This window comes from Emydura macquarii, unplaced genomic scaffold (genome assembly GCF_026122565.2).
Source record: "Emydura macquarii macquarii isolate MOO-44397 ecotype Brisbane River unplaced genomic scaffold, CSIRO-AGI_Emac_v2 contig_1713, whole genome shotgun sequence".
In the NCBI taxonomy this organism is placed as follows: domain Eukaryota; kingdom Metazoa; phylum Chordata; order Testudines; family Chelidae; genus Emydura; species Emydura macquarii.
In genome coordinates this window covers 1802366-1822311 of record NW_027131850.1, presented here as the reverse complement: position 1 = coordinate 1822311, position 19946 = coordinate 1802366, and the positions used below count along the sequence as shown (strand labels likewise).

At 39.4% G+C, this 19946-nt stretch overlaps 1 protein-coding gene and 1 long non-coding RNA gene across 2 annotated transcripts in view; one reads left to right on the top strand and one right to left on the bottom strand.

Annotated features, from left to right (window-relative positions):
* The window catches only part of TTC8 (tetratricopeptide repeat domain 8), a 57852-nt gene that overhangs the window by 35599 nt on the left and 2307 nt on the right, over window positions 1–19946 (top strand). Inside the window, exons 8-13 of the mRNA XM_067556335.1 lie at window positions 655–740; window positions 2748–2835; window positions 10765–10875; window positions 13127–13266; window positions 15004–15178; window positions 16273–16395. Coding sequence (XP_067412436.1) covers window positions 655–740; window positions 2748–2835; window positions 10765–10875; window positions 13127–13266; window positions 15004–15178; window positions 16273–16395 — 723 coding nt within the window. The remainder of the gene's footprint in view (window positions 1–654; window positions 741–2747; window positions 2836–10764; window positions 10876–13126; window positions 13267–15003; window positions 15179–16272; window positions 16396–19946) is intronic.
* On the bottom strand, window positions 15173–19317 carry LOC137158537 (uncharacterized). Its single transcript, XR_010921437.1, has 3 exons — window positions 19036–19317; window positions 18138–18227; window positions 15173–15600 (listed from the first exon to the last, which is right to left on the bottom strand). It is a non-coding gene; the product is annotated as an uncharacterized lncRNA (long non-coding RNA).

Genomic DNA, 19946 nt, shown 5'->3' with positions numbered 1-19946 from the left:
TAATTCAGAATTTATTTTACTTCATATAAACTGCACGTGCTAAAAGATTGTGATGAATTGTATTAACTACTTTGTCTTATGTCTAGTATTAGGAATCATGAGTGAATTTTTTTTTTTTAGTTTTATAAAATTAGAGATACAGGGACAAATTTAAGCACATCAGATTTTCTGGGAAAAGATATATTTTCCTCTGACAAGTGTATCCTCTGCACGTCTTTCAAAAGCCCCTTCCCTTATTATTCAGTATCATTGTAGTGCCCAGAGGCCCCATTGTAGGAGGCAATAAGAAAACTTATACAAGGACACAGTTCCTGCCCTGAAAAACTTAAAATCTAAAGCCTTGATCCAACAATCTGATGACTTCAGAAGGACTCCAGATTGTAGTTTAGGGGCCATAAATGCTTCTCACTTCTATTTTCTCCCTTACATCTCTCCCACCAAAAAGGCCAGGCATGACTCGCACCATCTTTCTGATAGGGTAGGATTTGATCAATATGCTTCCTTAGTTGTCTGGAAGATTACACAAAGCAAGTCACGCTCTTTCTAATAATTGAATACACTGGGACAGGTCCTCAACTTGTGTGAATTATTATAGCTTTGTTCAAGTCAATGCCAGTTTTAAGATGCATGTATGTGTATGGATTTTTTTTAAAGGCTTTAGATTTGGCAGCACTTGCCACAGAACATGCACAGTACAAAGACTGGTGGTGGAAAGTCCAAATTGGGAAATGCTACTATAGGTAAGTTATTTTTCTATTCTTAAGTGATTGATTGTGACTTGAGAAACCTGAACATTAGTTTTGTATATTGTACAATATTAAAAACTTTCCCAAGCTTCCAGGCCAAATTGTGTAGTACTAAGAGGTGTTCCTATAGTAAGTAGTTATGGGATAGCAATATAATTCATAATTAGAGCTTGTCAAAGTTGGAATTTCTGTTTTGCAGGAAATTCCAAAATTTTGAAAAAAAAATTGTTCCATTTTTTAACAAAAAAATTGAAATTTCTTAGAAACAAAATTAAAAAAATCATTTTGAAATAATCAAAGCATCTTGTTTAGAATATTTTGAAACAAAACTGAGCCTGGGAACACCCAGTGGACTCATGGAAAACTGGTAGCCTAGATGCCGTGGGAAACGTGACTGAGCCAGGAGTATCGAAGCTTAGACTCCCAGGATTCCTGCTGCAGAGTTGGGAGCTGTTCGTCAACTAGAGCAGGGCCTTCCAGGTGCCTGGTTCCATGGCAGGGAACCTGTGAACCTCATTGCACCTGGCCCCGAGACAGCCTATATGGTGCGGCTGCCATGGAGCCCTTAACCCTGGAAGCCATGATGTTTCCAGCAGCCCACCAATTGAGCTGGCCTGAAGCCTGGTCTGTATATCACCAGAAATTCATTGACTCCAGTCCATATCTGTGAAGCATTTTGGGTTAGACAAATTGGCATTTTCTGGTGAAACAGGATTTATGAGATTTACTCATCATTTAGATAAAATGGGAGAAAATGGTTTATCTTTTAAGTAAGGAAGCTAACTAGTACAGTATATATACAATTAATGAGGAAGACTACAGTTTGGGAGTACTAGTGAATAAATGAGCAGACCCTGCCCCATGATCTGAGATAAATAATGTAAAGGCTCCAACAGTTTGAGCTTTAGAGTTTCTTCCTTGTGTTTGTCACAATTACGTGCAGGGTTGATAACAGCTATTATTAAGGTTGATCAGGACTTCCCATTATAAGACCCTGTTTCCAGTCGCTTATAACTTTGCCAAATTTTAAATATGTTCTGCTTCCACAGAAGTGGGATGACTTAATCACATCTCCTGGTTGCAGAACTTCTCTGGGGAAGTTCCAAAATTTTATTTCAAATTTCTAACCACAGTTTGTCAGGAGTTTGACTGCCAAATTGCATCACAAGCATTAATTAATTTATTTTCACTGCACCCCTCTGAGATGAAGGAAATTATCCCCATTTTGGAGATGGGGAAATGAAAGACAGTGTAAAGTCAAAAGGATCCACAAATTTTGGGTGCCCAATTCAAGACACCTAGGATCTGAGATTTCAATATACAGTACTTTATATGTTCAGAGCACAGCACCTGTTGAATTCCATTGCAGTTGTGAGTGCTCAACACTTCTCTAGTTAGACTGCAAGCAGGCACCCAGAAAGTCAGGAATACAGAGTTTGGTTTAAGTGACTTGCCTATTACTATATAGGGATTCTGTGGGAGAGACAAGATAGAATTTATTTTCCCAGGCAACATTTTAACTGCCTTAATTGATTAGACTAGTCTTTCTCTTCCTGCTCTCCCTTGCCTCATTCACTGAACATATTCCAACTTCTAGAATAAATGAAGCTGGGGTCCTACAGACAGGTCTCCTTCACTACACAGCCCTGATTTACTCCCAGAACAGGTCCATCCTGAATACTGAATGAGGCACGAGTCCTGTGGAAAAAACAGTATGTGATCAAAAGACTATCAGTGCATGTGCACAAGGGGACTGAATTAAGGTTGCACAGGCAATTCTGGCATTTCCTAACTTTTGAGTGCCTGACTTTACAACTTGGATGTTCTTTTAGCAGGTGTGTGCGTGTGTATCCATACATGTGTCTGAGTTTTTACTTACACTTACACACGCACACACAGTTTTTGCACTTTAATGAGTTTTTAAATTTGTGTATAGTGCTTTGTTTGAATGAGTTATATTATTGTTGAATAAAGAACCTTCTGTATGTATTTATCTCTTAGGCTAGGATTGTACCGTGAAGCAGAAAAACAATTTAAATCAGCTCTCAAACAGCAAGACATGGTAGATACAATACTGTATTTAGCAAAAGTAAGTAGATATTCTCAAATCCAATCAAATGTGCCTGCTTTAGAATAACTTGAAATTCTAATCTATACATGCAAATCCAGGGGGCAGCAGAGCTGGAACTATCCAACTTGATACATTTTCAGATTTTGTAGTTTTTCAAATCCATTTTAAAATTCATTAAAATAAACTAATCTTTTTATAATGCAATTAAGTTAAACATCAGAACTGATACAAACAAAACAAGTTATTTTTCAGTCTTCCATTCTATCAAATTGTTAAAAGTTTTGTGAGAATAAGGCTTTATTTTAAAGGAATATTGATGAGCTTTTTTTTGGCTGTGTGTTTTTCCTCACAACTAGCCTTACTCTAGTTCTTTAATATCAAAATGGTGATGAATGGTGTGGGAAATACAAATCAGTACTGAAAGCAGAAATCTCACTAAATTGCTTGAGCCTGAGGCAACAACATTCATGTACTTAAGGCCTGGTCTACACTGGCAATGGAGGTCGACGTAACATCACTTACGTTGATCTCCGAATACCTGCGTCTACACTGACACTGCAGTTCCATCGACTTAAATCGGGGCAAAAGTAGACTTAATAAAACCACCTCTGCAAGTGGTGTAGCACCTAATTTGCATTTATTGGTTCGGTTTTGTGTCAGTGTAGACAGAACTGAACTTAAGTTGACGTTATTGGTCTCCGGGAGGTATCCCACAATGCCCCGATGTGACCACTCTGGACATTCGAGCTCAGGTGTAACGTAGTCACGCTACCCGGAAACATCCCCTCCCCTCATGCCCCGGGCAAATTTGAATTTTCAGTTCCTGTTTAGCCAGCGTGGAGAGAGTTTTGTGGCTGTACTCCTTCCTCATGGCTACTGCAAAGCCCAAATGGCTCCAGCATGGAGTCGACCAGAGATCTTAGATCTCATCGGTCTGTGGGGCGAGGAGTCCGTTCTGGCTCAGCTCAGAGCCAGCAAAAGGAATTTGGACATTTATGGGAAGATATCCCAGGGCATGCTGGAGAAGGGACACAAAAGGGACGCGCAGCAGTGCCACGTGAAGATCAAGGAGCTGCGTCAGTCATATCAGAAAGCCAGGGAAACTAACAGCCATTCTGGCTCCTCACCTAAAACATGCCGCTTCTACAATGAGGTGCATGCAATTCTTGATGGCAATCCCACCACAGTGCCACCCCGCAGCATCGATACCTCCGCTAGGTCACAGTCCATGGACAAGGATGAGGACTCCGTGGACAAGGAAGAGGCGGCGGCTGAGGAGAGCAGGGTGTAGGAGAGTGGGGTGTCAGTTCTCCCAGAAAGTCAGGACATATTCCTGACCCCAGAGCAGTCCAGCAGCACACAGGACAGCACTAATGATCCCGGGGAAGGCACATCTGGTGAGTTTTTTTTTCTTCTTAGCAGTTCTGGGGGGTGGGGCAGGAGGGGATTTAAGGCGTTTAGCGTACTTTACTGGGGGGTTACCCCCGGAACAGATTATTTATGTGATGAGATATGCTCCGATAATCATCAGTTGATATCTCACAGAAACTTTCATGTAGGTAATCAGTTATCCTTCGCAAAAGGTTTCTGGGGCTGCCTTGTTCCTCCCTCCATGGTAGGATACTTTGCCACGCCATGCTGCAATCAAGGGTGCCGGCATCATGGTGGAACACATAGCATAGCAGCAGAAGGGCCAGGCTGGTACCCCACTGCGTGCAGCAAATCTTCCCTTTCCTCGTGCATTACCCTCAGGAGACTGATATCTCTCATGGTCACCTAGGGAAGACAGCGCATGTTTAAAATACCAGAGCTATACAGCAGATGCCCTGTACCTTTGTATTCCCCATTGAAGTGTCTTACCAAGCCACTTTGATTACTTTTATTAGGTTTAAGCAGAGACTATATATTCCCCCCACCCCCGGCGCTGTCTGCAGATCCCCTTGCTTACCATCTCTGTAAGGGCACAGCGAGCCGACCCTTCTGGGATGTTAGGAATGGAATGAGGATCTGTGTTTCCCTGTGCACTGCATGGAGAGTATTGTCTACATTGTTGCAGTTGTATCATTTTCTTCACTCTGCTAACAATGGCTACCTTGTGAATTTCTTTTCATTTTGTAGACACCTCTGCCTTGGCCCCACCCTCAAGAAATGCTACAGAAAGACTATCGCAGATTAGAAAGTGGAAAAAAAAAAATCAAAACAAGATTAAATGTTTGGCGAGCTCATGAACGCCTCTGTGGCCGCAGAGACAGAGCTCAGAGCTTGGCGGCTGACCTTGTCCCAGAATATGGATATGGACAGGGGGAGTCGCAGAGAAATGCAGGAGCATGATCGCAGTACCACGCAGGAGATGCTGCGAATCATGCGGGAACAGGTAGACATGCTCCGGCTGCTCATGGAGCTTCAGGAGGAGCGGAGGCAGGACAGAGTCCCGCTGCAGCCCCTCCATAATGCTCCTCAACCTAGGGCTTTGCAGCCTTGCCCCTCCCCCACCCCCAAGAGATCTTGGAGGAGAATGGCCAGGCTGCAGTACGTGCTTGCTTCCACCCCAGTGGAGGAGAGCAGAAAGCAGCAGCAGACCCACTGACAGCTGGCCAGCAAACTACCACACTACCCCTTAAGACTATGAATGAACCCTCCAACCCTTCCCCCATGACTTGAATGTTCATAAATAAAGTTTTGCATCATTTCAACACGTTTCTTTATTAAATCATATCTTGTTCTGGAGGGATTTGGATAGTACAGATATCGATTATGGGGGGGGGGATGTTCACCAAAGGCAAACATCATACAGAAACAGAAATCAGTTCTGCATCTTATTGCAGAACCTGGTTTTCAAAGCTTCCCTAATACAAAGCGCTCCGCGGTTAGCTCTCAGCATGCTGCTGGCATTTGGCTGCTCATAATTAGCAGCCAGTCTTTCTGCCTCCACAGCCCAACCCTGGGGGAACCTCTCCCCCTTCGCTTCACATACATTATGAAGAACACAGCATGCAGCACGAAGGGAGGTTCTTTTCACTCATGTCAAGCCTAGTGAGGAGACTTCTCCATCTGCCCTTTAAACGCCCAAAGGCACATTCAACAACCATTCTGCAAGTGCTTAACCTGTTATTAAAACACTCCTTGTTGCTGTCAAGGTGCCCAGTGTATGGCTTCATTAGCCAAGGGAGCAAGGGGTAAGCAGGATCCCCCAGGATCACTATTGGCATTTCCACACCCCCGATGTGAATTTTTTGGTCAGGGAAGAAAGTGCCCTCCTGCATATTAAAGAACAGCCCTGAATTATGAAATACGCGCATCATGCACCTTCCCAGACCACCCCACATAGATGTCGGTGAAACAACCCCTGTGATCCACGTCCCTGCTGGACCATGGAAAAGGTACCCCTTGCAGTTCATGTACTAGGTGGGCAGGCGATAAGATAGGGATGTGCATTCCATCAATGGCCCCAATGCAGTTTGGGAACCCCATCACGGCAAACCCGTCCACTATGTCCTGCACATTTCCCAAAGTCATTAGCATTTGTAGCAGAAGTCTATTGATTGCCCTGCACACTTGAATCACGGCAGCGCCCACTGTAGATTTACCGACTCCAAATTGATTCCTAACCAAGCAGTAACAGTGGGGGGTTGCCAGCTTCCACAGAGCAATGCCGACTCTTATCCACTTATCCACTGTCAGAGCTTGTCTCAAGCGAGTATTCTTGCACTTCAGGGATGGGGCCAGCTCCGAGCAAAGTTCAAGGAAAGTAGCCTTTCGCATATGAAAGTTTTGCAGCCACTGGTCATCATCCCACAGCTGCATAACGATGCGGTCCCATCAGTCTGTGCTTGTTTCCTGGGACCAGAACCGGCGTTCCACGGACTGCAGTGATGTGTTACAGCCTGCAGCAATTGGGAATTGTTCCGCTCAATGGCTTGTAGCAGGGAGCCTCGATGGTATCATTGTTGCCTGTGCTTCGGTTTCTTGCTCTACTTCAAAAATACTCGATGATAAGCCACAATGTATTTGTGACACTCACAATAATAGTGCAGAGTTGAGCTGGCTCCATATCTCTGCAGCAATGGCGAGCGCGTGGCGTAAAAAAATGGCGCAAAATAGGTTTCCTGTTTGTTTGGGGGAAGAAGGGAGGGGGAAGGAGACTTGCATCCTGGGACGATGAAACTCGTCCTAACAGCCACTGCAGCTAGTTGCACTGTGGGATAGCAACCCAGAGTGCACTGCTTTGAATATCGAAACAAGCGTGGTAAGTATGGACGCATAAGACCTGCGTGTATACACGCTGCAGCGACTTCTAAAAATCGGTGGGTGAAAGTCGACTTCACTTGGCAGTGTGGACATACCCTCAGACTGTGATCGCTACATGGATTTGATAATGTTTAGCAGAACTCTTCACAAAAGCAAGAGCACTGTTTAAATACTGGATTTCTTTGTGGTGTGTGCAAGCCTCAAAGACACCATCTTCTGCTGCCTTCTGTTCTCTCCATCAATGAATCCCAATCAGGACTTTATAGATAAGGAATTATCAGTCATTGTATTTAATAGTTAGCTATCTGATATCTTAGAAGACCAATGAAATAAACTAATAAAGGTGACTAGATTGAGCTAAAAACTGATTTCTCAAGTGACATCAAAATAAGAGGAACTTATTGGTAGCATCTGAAAAGACCTTGAAACTGGCAAAGTTTTATCATAACAAAAATATTCAAAACTCTTGAAGACCAACATCACAGCTCAAACACCAGAATTATTGCTTATGATAGTGCACATGATGTTCTAGACATTTTTCCAAACATTAAAGAAAAGACAGCCCTGCTCCAGGAAACTTGCAGTCTAAGGACTGGTCTACACAGTCAGTTTGTGCATGGCAAGCCTGTGTCAAGGCACACTACAGAACTTTTAGTACATGGTAGCAGGGTCCACATGGTGACTTTATATCCTGGCTTTTTGTGCACTAATTAACTGTATAAAAAATTCCTCGGGGTATTTTTATCTAGGAGCTTGAATAATAATAGCAATGAAACCATGGCAGCATGGACTTTGTGAGTCTGTTCAAAGTGACTAGCCCATGCTGCCTTGGCTTCACCACTGTTGTTATTTGAGCTAGCTAGATTGAAGCTAACTCGGCTGTCTATATGTACGGCAGTCATTCCTTGGAATCCAGTGGAAGTGTACCATAAGGCAGCATTTTCCCCAGGTTTTTGAAAGCTGACAATCCACCCTCAAGAGAAGGAAACTTCTTTCTCCTACTGCTTTTTCAATACAGCTATAAAAGATCTACCTAAAGTAAGTGATTACTGAGAGTAGATGTGTAGCTTTTCATAATATGATGCTTCCTCTGTGCTTTGAGGAGTGAAACAGTGAGCAGTTTTGGCACTTTTAGCATCTGGGTTAGCAGCCATTGAAGAGATGGGGGCAGTTCATATCACAGAGGAATTATTTCAGGCTCTCTGCGAAATCAGGCAGACATCCAATATCAGCTACATCCTAATCACATTTTTATTACCATAACAACTAGAAATTTAATTTTTTTTAAACCCTAAAAGCTGAGACTTGGAAAAAATAAAGTTTTCTGCACATCCATCTGGCTAATCCTGAAATCCTCCCCCCTCACACTTTGGGGAAAAAATAGGTTTAAAGCCAGAAGCTAGGGAAAAGGGAACAAGAAATAGGGAATTGTTTTATACAAGTCAAGAAGTCACAAACTATTTCACGACTGCAGAGCTGGAAATTGGACCTTTACACCAGAGAACTAGGAGGTTGCCAGCTCTCCAGAGGGGGCACATTCAACACTTGCTGTTAGCCCTGGAAAGACCCAATATGTTAGACTTTGAAGTCATAGTATTCTTATGTATTCAAAAACTATTTTTAAGAAGTTTTAAAATTAATTTTTTCTGCCCCTCATGCTTGTGCAGTTTTATTCATGGTATAAGGAAAGCTGAGCTTGACAGGTGGAAGGATACAAAATAATTAATAACTATTTAAAAAACTCTCTCAGAAACAGTTCTAAAATGGTGTATAAGCTATAGGATACATGAAGGTGTTGCGTGGTGTATGTAAAGGGTTTATTGCACTTATTTGGGATGACTGGCATTAGTCACTCATGTCTGCCACACTGTGTAGTGTGATCAGCCCAAACTCTTGCTGATTACTATCATGTAGTCTCTCATATATATATCCTCTGCTGAAGCTCTTTACAGAGAGACTTGACTGTAGGAAGCAGTTACTGAGAAATAGTAAAATAACTTCAAATGTTAAAGAAAGAAAAATAAGCATGACAGACACAATGATGACATTTCTTTCAAGTTTAAGGCTTAATGCAGACATTAAATCCATCTTTGAAGGCTGCTTTAGATACAACACAAGAGTGACATCCACAGATGGAATGTGCTAGGAATAGATTGTTGATTTCCCTTTGCTTAAAGTGTCTGCTTAATTGATATTGTCATTTGGTCTAACAAGCAGAATTAAAAAATCAAGCAGGCACTAGCCTCAATCTCCTTTATTCCTTCTCTACAGGAAGGAATTATTTTTTCTTCTTAATATAGGAATGCTAGCAAATATCAGGCACATTTATTCCTGATCCTGCTGTTCTAATTATAATTTTACTGTAATTAGTTTGAAATGCAATCCCTTAATTGAGGAATACTTGCTGTCAATTAGATCATTAAAATTACTGCAATGTCACTTTTCAAAGAATGCTGCTTTGCACATGTGCTCACGTGAAGCATGATATATCTGTATATAGATAACTAAAGATTTGACCATAATAATTTGATCATTTGCATTCAGAATTCCCTGCATGGATCCCAAAAGCAGAAGAGATATACTGTACTACTAGCTGTGGTGATTTCTTTAATTTGTAATGCACTGTTGATGCTTTACTCCTTTGGATCACCTTTTATATTAAATGAGAACACTAATGGCAGCTATTTTTCCATTGTTAGTATATTACCTCAAACATTACATTATTTATTATGTTATTGCACTAGAATGAGCGCTTTCACTGTGTCTTGCTTTACTCTGCAGTATATGTAGCTGAAACACTTGTTCTACTGAAATGTGAATAGTCAAATTGAGGAATTGAATAGACTGAGTGATTCATGTTGAATATGGCTTTTTTTCTTCTCTGTAACTGATTCAAATGTGCTTCCATTCAGCAGTCTCTGAAAGTTGTACCATCTGAGTGCTGCTTAAATTGTAGTTGATGGTCTCTTTCCAGTTATTGTTCGTACAGGACAGGTCTCCGCATCACAATCAGTGCCCTACTGATATTACCGGCACAGAAACTAAAGATTGACAGGCCAGGGAGTCTGAACTACCCTCTTGCCTTTAAGGGATCATCTTGTCTAAGTATGAATGGAGACATATTGGCAGAGCAATATGAGGAAGCTTGCAAATGTCACTGTTCTGTGCGGTACTTTGTCATTTGGCCAAAGTAGAAGACTTCAATATGTCCATCTTTCATGAATTCTAAAATGAACTTAAACAGATGCCTGCTCTTTCTTCATTCAAGTCCCTCCTGAGACTCACTTCTTCCAAGAGGCTCAAAATGTAATCACTTTAGATTAAAAATATATTTAAAATATTTAAAGTGACATCTTAATCTCCCAGTGCACATTTTGACTTTTGTTATAAATAAGTAATAAATAAATATAAAATAATATAATTATAGAGACAGGAAATGTCTTGCTGTGCTTCTTGTACAGTTCTAGGCATGTTTTTGGCACTTAAGTAAAGAAGACAGTCACATTTTTATCTTCACTGCAAAGATTTTCCCATGGATGCTCATATGACTATTTGAAATAATGGCTTCTGAATCAAAAGAAGAATCTCTCTCTTGCTGTTTCTCACCCTCTCAAGAGGTAGCATTTCTTTTGTCAAACAGCTGTCTGACAATGAAAATCAGATATCTGACATGTTTATACACACTTTTTATTTGTTCAGGTATATTTTCGTTTGGATCAGCCTTTGACAGCTTTACATCTTTTCAAGCAAGGATTAGATCGATTTCCTGGAGAAGTGACCCTTCTTTGTGGGATTGCCAGAATCCATGAGGTATGCATGTACTATACTACTCCTAATGGAAACAAGGTTATCTTCTTATGCAAGAAAAAGGGCCAGAGGTTCAATATGCTTGTGAGATCATCAAAAATTCACTACACTATTTTCCAGTCTTCCTAATGCAAAACAGTAATGTTATAGAAAGTCTAAAATAAAGACAGCTTTGTAGGCTTATTTGTTCAGCAGGTTAACTATACTAAACAGAATTGTGTTTCCTTGTTCAAACACACACACAAACAAATCTACATTAAATCACGTGTTGCAGTTCCAGATGTTGTCCATGTAGTTCTTTGATTGGTTCATAAATTTTTCATTGTTCCAAAAGAGAAGAAACAAGTGCTGGTGTCACAAACAGAACAGTGGTTTCATTGTAGACTGATATAATCAGATGTAGTTGCTTTTATTTTCCATTGAAAGAAATGCTGTCATTAAAAACACTTCACTATTTTTATATTGTTGTAGTTTGCCTTGGATACGGAAAAAATAGATTTATTACCATTTCCAAGTATAAATGTTTGAAGTCATCCATTTTGTCTAATATCCATGCTTAGCATTTTTCCTCTTACCCGCATTAATATATTTTCATGGTAAATCCTATCTGAATCTTTAAACACAGTTTGAGAAAGCAGTATTTAAATAATGTGGGATATTATTCTGTAGACTATCCTTAACATTATGCAGCCTTATGAATTTTTGTAGTGCAATCTGTATTAGATATTTCTCTGCACCATTATTATAGAAAGATGTTTGTTTCTGTACTGATGAGCCTCATTGTGTCACATGACTACAGATTTATAGCTTAATTAACAAAGATTTGTACTTTCACATACAACTATTCAGCTCTCTTTGCACTTGTCTGAAGGGAGACATGTACCAGACACCTTCATCGTGACTTTCTTGTCAGGCATTAGAGAAAGAGAAGGTCTGCCACTCTTTCCATCTGCTCCAGGTTTTTAAGTGATTGTACTATTAACAACATTTAGTATTGTTTCCTTGTATAAGAGAAATGTAAGTTTGTATAGGTTAATTTGCTACAGTTTTATCATGTGAGAACAGGTTTTAGTTTGACTGTCTTCAGTCAAGTTGCTCAGGGAGATAGTAGGATGTTTTGTGAGCAGTAGGGTAGAAGAACAAACACTTTTTAAACGACCTCTAGTTTTGTACACTCACGCATCATCTATAGGAGGTGGTTTCTCTGGTGACAGTAACCCCTCAAACTACATGTGACATAGGTCTGGTTGTTACAAGCAGCAAGTCTATCCTAATTCTCCATCTATATATTGTACACTAAGGTATATTTTTAGATAAAATGATCATATTGTAATTGGCACTTTCGAAGGGAAATAAACTTGCTAAATTATTCCCTGTTCTCAGTTTTCAGAGGCTCATAGTAATACTTGGTGCTCATTTATATTCTCATTTAATTGATGAATTGCTTTGAACATAACCATTAAAATATTGTTCTGAAAGACTGACTAAACAGTCTGAAATTATAGTTCAGTGCTGGAGGAAGTGTCGTACAGTATTGTGTATTCAATTGCATAGTATAAATAGCAGCAAATACCTATTTGCACATTGTGAATAGCTTCAGAAAACACCGTGTATACCTTTAAGTGTATTTGTCACATCTGTGTGCTGTTAATCCATGGTTTAGAATCAGTAAAATGTTCTGCACTGAATCAGTTCTCTTAGATTCTTCTCAGTTAAATGGGCATGTAGTTTATGAAGAGACTAAGAAGTGAATTGTACTGTATGTTCAGAGAACCATAACAGACAATTATTTGTTGATGCGTTTACACTGCAGCCAGCATGCTTCCCAGCATGGGTAGACAGACACACATACTAGTTTGCACTAGAAATTTGTGCACTAGAAGTAACCGTGTAGCCAGGGATAGCATGCACAGTGGCTCAGGCTAGCCACCTGAGTACATATCCAGGGGTTCCAGGCAGGTTTGTATTCAGGAAAGTAGCCTGAGCTGCCGCCCGCACTACCTCCAGCTACACTGCTATTTTAGCATACTAGCTCAGGCAGAGTTAGTGCGTGTCTGTCTGCCTTCACTGGAAAGTGCACTCCCAGCTGCAGGGTAGACATACCCTTTGGATGCCAACTCCTTACCTATGTCCTGTAAAGCACTGTATAAGTTCGTGGCACTTCATGAGCGTTTAATAAAGTGATAAAAAGCAAGGTTACTATCGTTTGCAAAATAGTTGTGTTAAATATTTTTCTTCTATTTTTGACATGCAGGAAATGAACAACATCTCCTTAGCTGCAGAATACTACAGAGAAGTCTTAAAACAAGATAACACTCATGTGGAAGCCATTGCGTGCATTGGCAGTAACCACTTTTATTCAGACCAACCTGAGATAGCTTTGCGGTTTTATAGGTGTGTGCAAGTAAGATTTAATATTAGAGAGATTTTTGTAACATTGATAGTGCCAAAAATAATGCTAGGTTATCGGAATCAAAGACCTCTAAGCAGATGGAAAAATATTGCCTACGATATTACCAATGTATCTACCCTAATATCTTCTATACCTATAATATGAGTGTTACATTTAAGCACTTTATATGCAGGATGATTGTTAAAATAAAAACTGCATCAAAATAGTTGATTACCTGATTAATGAATGAAGAGGGGCTCAAAACCACATAGGAGTAATACAGTATTAGGGATATCTTTGGTATCATTCCCTGCATATGTTCAGATACTTATATACTTACACCCTTCCTTGGGGACCTGGTGGCGAGAGACAAAGGACCAGCCTTGTGTTTGGTATGTCAAATGAGTCCAATGGTCCAGGATCCGTACTGCCTAAAAATTGGTAGTGGATAACAATGAAGAGCTGAAGGGTCAAGGTTGGAAAGCTAGCTGCCACTACAAAGTGGCTTGGCCTATTACAGGACCTGGGCACTATCATGAATATTTATTCTGATGCCCAGCCTTCCATGTCCAAATCTAACTTCTTCACTCTCATAATATTGGGATGCTTATCCTAGAAGTTAACATATTAATGCTATTTAACTCATTATCATGTACTCACCTATTGCTCAAGTAAGTTTTTAGCTAGACATCTCCTAGTGATTCTATCCTTAAATATCCAAGCCCAGTATCTGTTCAGTGTTCCTGTGGTTGCCAGGTACTATTATGTGCCAATTCCCTCTGTTGAGCAAGCTATTCCCAGTTCCCCAAAATCTAGGGTAATTTTATCTATGTGAAGGCTCACAGGCCTACTATACTTTGCTAACTTGCTTAAACCTGTGTCTTACAGAATACAAGCCTGTCCGTTCCTTGCATTACTGCTGCGTAAAATAAAAGGCTAAGCTAGCTGTATGGCCTACAGCATTTATGCCAGCTCTATGTAACCTGAGGATCTCCCTACATATAGGGTGATCCTCCTGTGATTGGCTATGCTGGCTTTAGATCCAGAATTTGCCTGTGGTATAATGCAATGCCTTCATTTCAAGATCTGGTCTCAAGTGTACTTTTCCCCCTCCAAATCTAATTCAATCAGAAATCTTTTATAAAAAACAGCTCTCTCAAACACCCTTTTTCAATTTTTGTTGAAAGCTAATGTGCAGTGTTTAATATGCCTATGATGTAAATCTAATTAAAGGTCAGATAAGATCTAAATTGAGTTTTGCTGAAAGATCAGGGTTTGGGCAGAATAACTTAAATATGAAGAGTGATTATAAAAAATGATAGCAACAAGTTACAACTTTAAGATTGGGTGATGAGAGATATATCCAACCTTGACTTACAGTAAAATCAAATGTGATGCATCTGAAAAGTCAAAATGTGCGAGTTTTGATTTACACAACACTTGGCATAGTGCCACTTCTACAGATAAATATTGTTTGTGTCCATTGTCTCTGGCTTAGCCTTTCAAACACATTTTTACCAACACGATGACCATTACACAAGATTAACTTCAGTTTTTACTTCTTAAATTCACATTTGCATTAAACTCACTTTATTTTACTTCTTTCGGATCATATTATTATTACATAATGTACTTAGTCACCTGTAATCCTGTTGGGATGGGGGAAAGTTTTCCCATGTAGAAAGAAATTCATACTTGCAATAAATCTAAAAGTGTTAATTATCTTTCTCTTGAAATAGACGTCTCCTGCAGATGGGTGTTTATAACTGCCAACTATTTAACAATCTGGGCCTCTGTTGCTTCTACGCCCAGCAATACGATATGACACTGACCTCCCTTGAACGGGCACTTTCTTTGGCTGAAAATGAGGAGGAGGCAGCAGATGTTTGGTACAACTTGGGGCATGTGGCTGTGGTATGAAAAATTTAAAGTTTTTCTGAATAAATATGAGTTTACAGAATGAGAAAACACTGAGAAAACAATGAGAAAAGGAGTTGGTGTGATGGACCCAGAGGCCTGTCGTGAAAAATTTACAGTATGGAAATCTGATAGTACAGAATAAAGCACAGCACAGCACATATTTAGTTGGATTGAAGAAACCTCAGGGAGATGAGTACCTTTCATTCTTCCAGTGTGACATGCCATCACATCTTGCTGAAAGACTCCTGGTGTAACAGAACCTTGGTGAAACTTGTTCTGTTGCAACCCTATTTGACTAAAGATTCAAAGTAGTTTCTCCTGAAGCTGCTTCCCACTAGACATTATTGCACTAGAATCAGACCCTATAATAGTCCATGTGTTGTGGCTGAGAATGTACATCTCGCTGTTACAGCTTTCTGTTTAAAAAAAAAAAAAAAAAAAAGTAATACAAGTGGTAATTTTCTGGTAAAGATATTCAAGTTATCTAATTTATGTTAATTTTCTATAGTTTTGTTTGTTGTAAAAACCTTTTACATGGAGGACAATCTCAAACAGTATTACGCATTAATGTATTTTTCTTTATCTGCCTGGAAGTAGGCTTTTAAGCACCATTTAGGTGTCGACAGTGTTCTCACTTAAGTCAATAGGAAAGCTCCCATTGACGTTACTGGAATTAGGATAAGACTCTTAATGCATACATTCTGACACACTCAAAAGTTTAAAAGCCATGATGCAGGTATTTCTCAGTGTTTGGCAGTTTCAGGGTGACCTTGCATTGTATCAATTTAAATCATAAAACTGAAAAGTTAGCAAATTGGACTGGAACAGGAGTCTGAGATACTGCTATTTGTACTAGAGTCAGAAGCCCCCATACAAGGAGAGGGGGCAAGAGACAGTTGAGAAAAAGTGGAAGTGTGTGTAGGGTTCCTGTCAGTATGTTTTTATTTAAAGTAACACATTTTTATTCTACAATAGTATTTCCAGATGAAAAAAATCTCTCTCTTTTAAAAACAAAAACAGACAACTAAGCAACCTGAAATTTACTGTCTAACTTTTTGATGAGTGAAAAACTATGTTGATATTTTTAGGGAATAGGAGACCTGAACTTGGCTTACCAGTGTTTCAAACTGACCCTGGCCAATAATAATGACCACGCAGAAGCTTATAACAACTTGGCTGTGCTGGAGATGCGAAGGGGTCATGTTGAGCAGGTTGGTGTTAAACTGTAAAGCTAAGTGAGATACTTGCTTTGAATCTCCTGTTGTTAACATCTTGATTTCAAGGCAATTTCAGTTGAATGAGATGCCAGGCAGATGGCTTGCTTGGCAGCAAAGTTTAATTCAGGTGCATGTTTCAAGGTAGCCTCTGGATTTTCATACCATGCCCCATTAGACTGTCATCTTCATGCACCCTCAAGTGGCTGGTTGAAGACGAGCAATATTTGCAGTGCCTTCATGGCATCTGTTGTTGACAGTTACAGCAAACTAGGGTTTTCTAAAGGTAAAATGGTAGCCCAGAAGTAAAAAAGGATAAAAATGCCATGGCCTGAATTAGAGCAACCAAATTATCCTGTTATCACCTCAATATACGGAGCACCCTATTGGAATATACTGCTTGATTGAGGTAGATGGAAGAGTCCATTATCAGATGCCAAGGAATTTCTTCTACAAAGTAGTGAAGAAGAGACTGCCTCTTTAGAATTATGTACAGCCAGTAGCATTTATTTATACATTGTAATCACAAAGGCTACACTGAGATTTTCTTAGTTAGGCATTCATATTGGACTGTGACCATTGGCTTAAATAAATATGTAAATAATGTTCTATGCTAAGGCATTAGAAAATTATATGGAAACATTACAGTATACAAGAATATACCACTACCCTGTGCACAAAGGGAATCCTGAACATAACTGGACAGTAGTTTTTTTTCCACTTTGTACATAAGTGTGAGTGTTCATAATAAGGAAAAAGGCAGTATACCACATTGGAAAGAGTTTTGTACAGGAACAGTATGCTTTCATGTAAGGCTTTCTTTGCAATTCACCCTAAGTCAGTGAGCGCTTGGGGCATCTAGTTGCCCAACCTAGGGGATGTATATCTAAGGCCTTGTCTACACTAGCATTTGTAATTTGTAACCACTTACCCTCCTTTGTCCTATGACTGCTGTATACTTAATCTTGAATGACCTCGCAGTGTTTTAACTGCTTATGCTCAACAATCAGTTCTACCTTATATTTAGCTGTGACACTTTGATTATCTTTCTAAGGCTATGGCTACACTGATGGTGGCAAATTCACCACTGTCAAATTGATTTCTCTGGATCAACTGAGAAGTCAGTGCAGACCCACTCAGTCGATCCAGAAATCGACGTACTAAGACCAGCTACAAAAGTAGTATAGCGCTGCGTCAATGGGAACGCTGTTCCCATCGGCGCAACGCAGTGCAGACAGAGCGCAGAAGAGAAGCTCAGCAATTGATGGGAATTACGCAAGTTTTTTGCGTACTTTGCGTAACTCCTGTCAACTGCTGCCGAATCTCACAGGTAAGTGTAGACAGGGCCTAAGACCTGAAGAAGAGCTCTGTGTAGCTTGAAAGCTTGTCTCTTTCACCAACAGAAATCAACAGAAGTTGGTCCAATAAAAAAATATTACCGCAACCACCTTGTCTCTGTTAGAAAAAACACATTTTACTACTTTTTTCATGTAAATCACATGAAAGTCAAACCTACATTGGTTGGAAAGTCAATCAGAATAGACCCTCAGTAGGAACTGAATCTTTTAATTTGAACAGCAAAACTGGTCCATTGGGGACAGACAGACACGCACACAGACACAAACGAACTACAGTATAATATACAGTACATATGTAAATCTGTTCCTAAGCAGCAAGTCATTTATAGAGCTAACTTTATACAAGTATCCTAGCAATCACCATATTAACATTTAACATACCCTTGTGTTGATCTCTGCCGTCACAGATGAAGATTGGTTTTACTGTGTTTCCCATTCAGTCAACAAAGAAATTTAAATCCCAGATGGAGCCTAAGGGAGAGAAGTAGGGACTGCTTATAATTAAGGTTGGAAAAGCATTTCCAGCTTAATTCCATGTCTTCAGTAGTTTGCAACTTTATTTTCAAGGTGGCATTTTTCAATTTAATGCCCTTATATAACATGCCGGTACTGTACGTTCAGGCCAAACAAACATTTTCCATTAAAGTAATTAATACTTTGTGTAACAGTAACTGTGAAAACTTGCTAACATACACAACCTATGAAAATTTGCACCCATTAGATACTTAACTGTTTAATCTCCTGAAATACACCTAAAGAAAATTGATCTGATTGAAAAGAAAATGTACAATGTGTGTGCTGACAAAATTTAAATGAATAGGAAGATAAATTGCTCAAATATTCAAGACCTTTATAACAATACAATTATTCAAAGTATAAAAATGAAACAAATATATTAAATTTATGTAGGATGGTAGAAAAAATTCTATGACAGTATTTGAAAAACAAGTTATTCCATAACTTGACTGTATTGTAATGCCTACTCACAAAAACCCAAACTTGAGTGCTAAACCTTAATGTTAAGGGTTTTTGGTTTTTTAATAGACTTTTCAAAATAGCAGAAAACAATGATATCTATAAAATAAATTAAATGTACTTTTAACCTATTTTTTGAAGTGTGCACAAAGTTCTCATAAAAAATGGAGACTATTCAAAGTAGAACTTACTTTTGTATTGCATTCATGGCATTAGTTTCATCTCACTGTATATTAATTCAGTTTATATATATTGCAGCCATACACTCTGGTGTTATTTTTCACTAGTTTAATACTGCACTCACCTGTCAGTTAAAGGCTGTCTCCTGATGGCTATTGGGCAAACTTTTCAATATTTAGTGGGACACTGTCAAACCTGACAGCCTCAAAAAAAATCCCAGTTTGTTTTATCAATCTACACATGCCCCCGAACTTTTCTTGCAAGGAGGCTATTTGTATTATCATCTGTTCTCAAAAAGTGAAAAAACTCAGCTGTTTATGCTAAGCAAATCAGAATGCTGGATCAAGTGTAGATGTTTACATGCACCTCCCACCATCCGTCAGCTCTTCCAATCAGATCTGTTCTTGTGAGCCTGCAGGGGACAGAGAATGATGAGAATTCTACTCTCCAAGCACTGCAGAGAACAGAACTCTTGTCAATTTCATTCCCAGCTCAGTGGAACAATGCTTCAGGGAAAATGCAGGGGGAGTAGCATAATATCAGATACATTTTCATTTTTATTTTGTCCAGCTAAGGATTCTAGGAATTTTAGGACTCAAAAAAAAAAAAAAAAAAAAGTCTGAGTGGGGCTAATAGCAAAATAAGTTAAAAGAAAACCTTAAAACTCCCAATGAAAAAAATACTCAGAGACATCTTGAACCCGAAAATGTGATTTTTCAAGACATCAGATTTTAGGTTCTCAATTATGCTTAATACTCTAGAGCATTATGTTGTGTTTTAATAGGCGCTGGCTTCAATTCCAGTAGAAATTGAGATCAGTTTCTCAACATTTCTCCTTTTTTAAGGAATATGTGCTATTTGGAATTTAGTACTAAATTGCCTGTTTAAAGTGCCAACCCTGCCCTGTTAAGACAGGCAAGACTCCCATTAATTTCAATGCTGTTAGATAGTATTTATGCCTTTACATAGAGGCGAATGTTGCTAGTGTGTATTTTAAGATTACTTTCTTAGAAAAGACTTATGGGAAAATCCAAG